The sequence below is a fragment of the Lycium ferocissimum genome, chromosome 10 (genome assembly GCF_029784015.1).
Source record: "Lycium ferocissimum isolate CSIRO_LF1 chromosome 10, AGI_CSIRO_Lferr_CH_V1, whole genome shotgun sequence".
In the NCBI taxonomy this organism is placed as follows: Eukaryota; Viridiplantae; Streptophyta; class Magnoliopsida; order Solanales; family Solanaceae; genus Lycium; species Lycium ferocissimum.
In genome coordinates this window covers 28097899-28105684 of record NC_081351.1, presented here as the reverse complement: position 1 = coordinate 28105684, position 7786 = coordinate 28097899, and the positions used below count along the sequence as shown (strand labels likewise).

The window sequence follows — 7786 nt, the reverse complement described above, 5'->3', positions numbered from 1 at the left end:
TGAGCCTGTTTGGTGCTTAAAAAAAAAGCGAATTTATAGTTTTAAAAAACTTATAAGCCAAAAAAAAAAAAGTTGGGGTAGCAACTTATTTTTTTTCGCTTATAATTTGTTTTAGAACATGTTCGCTTTTTTAGATAAGTTAAAATCAAAGCGGTAACATTTTTTTGGGCTTATTTTAATCACAAAATGAACACTTTTAAGCCTCATAATGAAATTTAAACACTTAGAAAAAGTTTCGAAAGCGAACATAAAAGAACTTAATCCATAATCCAAACAGCTCATATGTATTGCATGACTTTTGCCTTAAAGAATGTATGCCCCACTAGGCATATATTCCGTTGCTAAAGGACAAAAATTAAAAATCAGCCCATTTGGAAGGACAAAAAAATTAGAGACCATCCCATTTGAAGCACAATTAGTGCAATTTAGTCTCCCTCCTTAAAATGCTTGATTTTCACACTCTTGGACTGCTCTGTCAAGTTGGATCAGATCCATCAGGTTCATATACTCCTTACTGACTTACTCTTATTACGCGCAAGAGTCGATCAATTCAAGATTTAAATGGACAAATTTCTAATTAAAAAAGCATTTAGACTTTAGAGCTTCAAAAAATCAACGCTATCACATATATACTCGTATTGTGTGGACTACGTAGTTGTTAAGCAAGTTGAACTTTAAAATGCATCAAGTGTTGAAGATGATTACGATACATTTGATTTTCAAATGGCAAACCGCATATTAAATCTCTAAGAGGGAAGGAATAATAAAATAGTTCCACGCAAATATGTTTTCCGCAAACGTATATGTCGCTTTCAATGAATAAGATAATGCATTACACTTTGTACTGCCAGCACTCTTAGCTAAATAACAGTTCACAGAGTAGCTAGAAGGTTACGTGATGCATTATATTTTCATGCAAAATCATAAGCGTATTTCAAATATATTGATCCATGTTAGACCTGATTATAGACTCTTTCAAGATTCTCAAATATCCTTATTATAAAAAAGTTTTAACTTCTATACACAGACAATATAAAGTCACCTGAATGTAACTACGGGTAATGATTCATAAAAAGTGAAATTAGTATCCTAAAAAAAATAAGGTAGATTATATGTTAAAACAAGTTAAAACACACTAATAGTGTAAATTGTAAAACATATTTATAATTATATGTGTGTATATAAGTTAAACTCTACTATAAGAGTTACCTCTACTTATAATTACGTTCAGTAGATTTAATCTTTCTATCCATTGATGGTAAAGAAAATTTTACAAAGTCAAGTCACTCAAAAATTAATTAACAGGTATTTCTAAATGTTTGTCGTATGAAAAAGAAATCACTTCTCAAATGCTTGACTCATGAAAAAGAATCAGACATTTCCAAGTGCTTGGCCACACATAAAAAAAAGAATCAAACTTACTGGTGTTGAGAATAATATAATTAAATAGATAAAAAAGATGTGCATACAATTTAGATCTTTTACAACGTAAATATCTTTTCCATTGGCGTAGAAAGTAAACTCATAAATCGTACCACTCAAATAATATTAGCTCAGTTTGTACCTGCCTGCATGCACCTCAGCGAACTAGACGGAAATTTTGGTTTGGTACTCTTTTTAATTAATTCCTTTGTCTACGTTCTCATCTAGCTAACCCAATTTTCACTTAATTTAATCTTCGTTCATTTGTCCCCATTCTCAACTCTCCGCTATAAAAATCACTCACCAGAGATTAAACTCCATAACTCATACAAATATGTCGATGAGAATCACCCCAGTATTAGATGATATTCCAACACCTAATACAGATACTGAAAACCAAAATACTATACCAGATATCGATATTCTGATCGATGATTGTCCTTCTCCTCCTTCTTCTTCAGAAAAGCGAGAAGGCTACGGTCTTCTCGCTTTCATTGGACTACGATTTGTTTCCTTAATGCTAACGAGGATTCATGCAGGCTATTTCAGAATAAGCCTATCTCTGTGTTGGGAAGCTTTATTATGGAAAACACTTCTCGACCCAACTAATAACGAAACGAAATTCTTACATCGCGTGCCTCAAATGATCTACCGTCCCGTTCTAATTTTCCTATGGTCATTTGCCCTGTTGATTCTGGTTCTACTTTCTTTACTCTACCTCTTGAAATGCGTCTTTCGATTTAATTTAGTCAAGGGAGAGTTTCTACACCATGTTGGTGTCAATTACCTTTTTGCCCCTTGGATTTCCTGGCTTATTCTGCTTGAATCCTACCCCTTTATAGCTCCAAAACACGTTGCTTACAAAGCTCTTTGGTGGGTTTTTGCGGTTCCGGTTATAATTTTAGATGTGAAAATTTATGGACAATGGTTCACTAAGGGGAAACGCTTTCTAACAGCCGTGGCTAACCCGACGAGCCATTTATCGGTCATAGGGAACTTAGTCGGGGCTCGAGCCGCGGCTAAAATGGGCTGGCAAGAGGTTTCTGTTTGCATGTTTTCATTGGGGATGGTTCATTATTTGGTGCTTTTTGTTACGTTGTATCAAAGATTATCTGGAAGTGACCGGCTACCGGCTATGTTAAGGCCGGTTTTCTTCTTGTTCTCTGCAGCTCCAAGTATGGCTAGCTTGGCTTGGGCATCAATTACTGGAAGATTCGATACAGCTTCAAAGATGTTCTTCTTTCTCTCGTTGTTCCTCTTCACGTCACTGGTAACGTTGCATTAAAAAAAGTACTCTCTTTTTTCGTGTTTATATTAAAAATATTAATTTAATGAAAATGAGACTAGTAACCCAAAAATAAGTCTATTTATTTGATATAGAGTATGTGGTAGTTAAATTATTAAGCCCGTTTTGTCTTTAAAATAAGTCCAAAAAAATAAGTTGGGACTCAACTTATTTTTTTTTTGCTTATAAACTGAAAACTTTTTTTTTTAAAAAAATTTATTAAAATAAGGGAAAACTACGTATATATACATGTTAAAGAAATATTTGGAAACTTTTTCCCTTATTCCAAAACATAACGATATATTACAAAACATGACGGATTTTCATATATTTTTCGTTTTTTTTTATTTTTTTTCCCGAAAATATATATATTTTTTATAAAAAAATATTTTTTTTAAAAAAATATTTTATTTTTAAAAAAAATAATTTTTATATATATTTTTTTAAATATTAATTTTTTTTTTTTTTTGCTCAATGGCTTATTACCTCATATTTACGTGTATGAAAGTTGTATGAAATGTGTATGTGTGAGCAAAAATTTTAATATAATTTTCATATACAAAATTTTGAGCGAAAACTTTAAGCCTTGAATATTGTATGAAAATTGTTACAATGTTGTTGTAGTTGTATTAATTTTACAGAAATCTAACATGAACTTTATACATGAAAATGTGAGCGAAATTTTAAGACATGAGCAAGATACAAATTTCATTTGTTTTCATACACACAATTTTGAGCTTTTTAAGCCTTGAACGAAATATACACATTTCATACATTTTTCATACACTAAATTTTGAGCAAACTTTTTAAGTCAGCAAAAAAAAAATATTAATTTTTTTAAAAAATAAAAATAAATTAAAAAATATATTTATTTATTTTAAAATAAAAAAATATTTTTTTAAAAAATGATTTTTAAAAAATAAAAAATAATTTAAAAATAATTTTTTTTTTAAATATAAAGCATGTTTTGTATAGGATTTGTAATGTTATGTTTTGTAAATATAAAACTATCCATAAATATTTTAAAATATATATGTCCACGAAAATAATGCATAAGAATTATTACACTGTCAATATTTACTTAATCTCATACAGTAATTGTCCTAGGATCTTACATTTTGTTTAATTCATTTTTCAGAATACTCACTCACTAACTCTGTCTTTTATTATGGCAATTATAATTATCACTGGAATGACTTGACCGTGTTAATTTTCTCTTATGATGTTGATGTATAAAAGTATATGAATTTAGTAAGCAGAAATTCACTATTTAAAAAATAAAGCAGACAATTGTTATAATGGGTTATATTACACCTATGAAGCGGAGAAAGGATTTGAACTTTATAGGTTCTAAATTCTAAATTCTAAGATGGTGACATCAAGTGTTGGTTATTAGATTCTAAATTTAATTTTTGTACATAATCAATGAATTGTTAATACAAATACTAAGTTTAGACTAAAATTATTTGTTGGGTTTTACTAGCCAGCTTCTAGCTCTTCCCCTCACACCAATAATATAAAAATATTTATAATAACGACTATATAAGTTGAATCCGAGATTAAAGGAGTCTTCAAATAGCAAAAGTTGATATCATCAACTTTATTAAGTATCTTTTTTCTAGTGTTTCAAGATTTCAGCTATAAACCTAAGTTGGAATTTTCCGCTTCGTTGCATGTGCAATAGCTGAAATTGACTTTACAACAATAAGTTTGTCTTCAAGTCTACGTATGTATAGCGTAGAATATAATATTGTTTGCCACACACTATTGTTTTCTGATAGAATCAACTTGTTATTCATGTTTCTTTCAGGTTTTTGTCTTTTTCTATATTAAAAAAATTCACGTTATTGGCTGCTATTTAACTATTGTCTTCTTGTACGAGCCGTACATGCCGTGATCAAAACGGCTCTCACTTGTCAGTCTACTAGATCGACCAGCCCATAAAAGTTCTTAATCAAATCTTTTTAGGAGATGTTACCTACTTGACGCTAGATCAAATTTATATCGGCTATTTTTTTTTGTGGACGACTATTTAAGTTAAATTCTCAATCTCTTTCTTTTGGGACTTGGGTGCGATGAAGACCAACAAAAGTAGAGGCAGATGTTGAGGGTAGCATGCGAGTTCGACTGAATTCATGTAGTTAGACCCAAATAATATTATATATACGTGTTAGAAAATTCACGTAATATGTATAAATATTAAATGATGAACTCAGTTACTAGTAGTTGATGTTGCTGTCCTAGAAAGTCTAACTCATAAAATATTAATTCTGAATTTGCCTCCGGAGAAAAATGACTAATTCTGCATCTTTTTCCTCTTAAACTCTTTAGATATGCAGGCCAGCTCTCTTCAAGAAATCACTGAGAAAATTCAACGTGGCATGGTGGGCATATTCATATCCAGTGACACTACTAGCTTTGGCTTCCACAAGATATGCAAAAGAGGTCAAAGGAAAAGTGCCACACGCCATAATGCTCACTCTATCATCTCTCTCAGTTTTGGTCATCATTGCCCTCTTGCTCTCCACTGCTCTCTACTCCAACATGCTATTACCTGATGATGATCCTTCTCTCACACTCAAGCTACCCAAGCATTCTTCAGAATACTCTGATCAGAGGCGTATTCAGAATTTTAAATAAATAAATGCAAGCTTAGTGTACGTATTTTGAAAATAGTGAGTTTTTTTTTCTTCGCGTTCGCTATCGACTGTGAATGAGTTTAGTGGTCTCCAGCTAGCGCATGGCCAGCAGGAGTCTCTCTCTCATGAGTCTGCCCTATGTCTTAGTTAATTGTTACTTATATTAATTAATTAAGTGCTTAGGGATGGTAGCTAGCAGTCATTATCGTTTCTAAAATATGTTATTGTATGGAATATCGTCTACTTGCCATAACTAGTCTTTAGTTGTCGAGTTAGACTTGTATTCAAATATTATTTGGGTTCCCATGTAATACTTTAAAGTGAATTTAATAAAGTAGAACTTTATTTTCTTAATTTTTGGTTTGTTCTCATCTTTGTCTAAGACCTTAGCGATCTTGATTCTTTTATTCAATTGACGTTTGAAGTATGTCCAAGTTTCAGTGACCAACTTTCTGTCTAGAGATAAAAAACAAATCATTGCTATGGCCAGCTAATTATACTTGAATTTGACGAATAGTACTACGTAGTACACATTTATGATCTTCAAAAGATATGGGAAGATAAAAAATGGCGTTATCAATTGGCAAATATAAAAACTATATGATGATGACAGGCGAAGTTTCACCCATCGTTAATATCATAGTAGTTGGAAAGGAGGAATAAACTTGTATGAGATTAGGTTAGGGTGGTTTAGAAATAAACTTTAAATGGCTTAGTTGGTTATAATTATTACTTTCTGCGTTCCTTATTTGATTTGGACATGAAATTTAAGACGTTCATTTAACTTTGAGAACGCGTCATAAAAAAGAACAAAAGAACATATTGTTTCACTACTTCGTGCATGCTCTATACTAATTTGCTCAGGGGATATAGCTCAATTGCTAGAGCTCTGCTCTTACATAATTGGATTGTTGCGATTACAAATTAAATGTCTAATTATCTAGGCGGTAATTATTTAATATATATATATATATATATATATATATATATATATATATATATATATATATATATAAAAGTAGCTTTGGTGGATGAAAATACGAATTAAATCAATAATTGATTAAAAACATTACAACAAAATTTGAACTTGATGATAAGCTAGATGAATTTGAACTATTGATCAACTTGTAAAAAGTACAAAATATTACAACTCCATATTATTAATGAAAATAGTGTCAAACTCTTGGACCGTCTCGAAACGTTATATAGAGTGTTGTCAAAATCTTATATATTAACAGCCGCCTACATCCCACTTTCAATTTCTCTTGTTTATATGAATGTGTTAAGAAAATTAATCATTGTTTACATAAATTGCTGATTAATTAACGTGATGTACCAGAAAGAAACAAACCAATCATTTTGACTGGAGGATTAGTATGAGTTTTGCTTATTCATTTCTATCTTCTCCTTTTGGGCGACTTCTAAAAATTGTGCATGCGTAATATCCTTATAGATATTTACTAAATTAATGCAGTAGACTCCAAAAATTGAAAATATGGTAATGCTATCGTTGAACTTACGAAATAATATTAAAGTTACATGTCATTTTCTTTGTCTAGAATGTATCAAACCCAAACACGAAAAGAATAGGAAGAACTGTTCCTATTTTCTGTTTTGCGTATCTATAACGCTGATACTTGCATGCATTATGAATTTATGAGGCTCACTGAAACCGTAAGAAATAGGAAATCTGAATTCTCTTGGTTTTAAAGACATTTTAAAGGGCTTATTGGAGATGACAATTTTTTTTTTTTAACCTACCTAAACCTGTCAACCTAGTTAACGCGAATTAGGTTTATGGTTGGTTTTATTAAGTTGATCAAACGGGTTTAATTTGAAATAGCAATCTAACAGGGCAAAATGCAAGCAAATGCAAACAGATAGATCAATTTGATCGGATTGGATTATGACATGTTGACCCAAAGCAAACTTTTGGTAGGCGTTTGGACATGCGATTTCATGTCATGATTTCAAGTAATGAGATGAAATTAGCGTTTGGACATGCGATTTCATCTCATGAGATGAAATTCCAAATCATCCAAAAAGGCATGATTTGGGATTTCAAGTCATGATGATTTCTGATAAGTTGGTATTTTACCAATTTATCTCTTCTTTAATCTTAGAATTTTGCTATGTTTGATTGATAAAGTTGTGCATTTAATGTCGTTTACTTCTATTTTACAGGTTTATGTTATTTACAAGTGATCGGGAGACATAACAAGTGAAAACAAGTCAAAAGAGGCCAAATTGAAGAAAACGGAAAAAGTGGCTGAAAAAGCAATTTCGGGTCATATTTGCAAAAACTGAAAGTTAGGGGCTGTTTTTGTCATTTTTGTTGGGAAATTTGGGAATTATAAAAGTGAAGCCTGGGGCAAAATATTTTCATCTTTGGCCATATTTACAAGCTTGGAGAACTAGGGTTTTTGCATCGACACTTGGG

The 7786-nt window shown here is 31.1% G+C and overlaps 1 protein-coding gene across 1 annotated transcript; it reads left to right on the top strand.

Moving 5' to 3' along the window:
- The first annotated feature begins 1554 nt into the window (after positions 1-1554).
- Positions 1555-5693, top strand: LOC132033166 (S-type anion channel SLAH1-like). The gene is made up of 2 exons (XM_059423053.1): positions 1555-2692; positions 5039-5693. The coding sequence occupies exons 1-2, from the start codon at positions 1757-1759 to the stop codon at positions 5345-5347; spliced, it is 1245 nt and encodes a 414-aa protein (XP_059279036.1). The 5' UTR covers positions 1555-1756; the 3' UTR covers positions 5348-5693.
- Positions 5694-7786: the final 2093 nt, after the last annotated feature.

Coding starts and splice junctions, on each gene's coding strand:
- LOC132033166 (XM_059423053.1), top strand. CDS start 1,757: ATGTCGATGAGAATCACCCCAGTATTAGATGATATTCCAACACCTAAT. Junction 2,693..5,038: donor TGTTCCTCTTCACGTCACTG/GTAACGTTGCAT, acceptor TAAACTCTTTAG/ATATGCAGGCCAGCTCTCTT.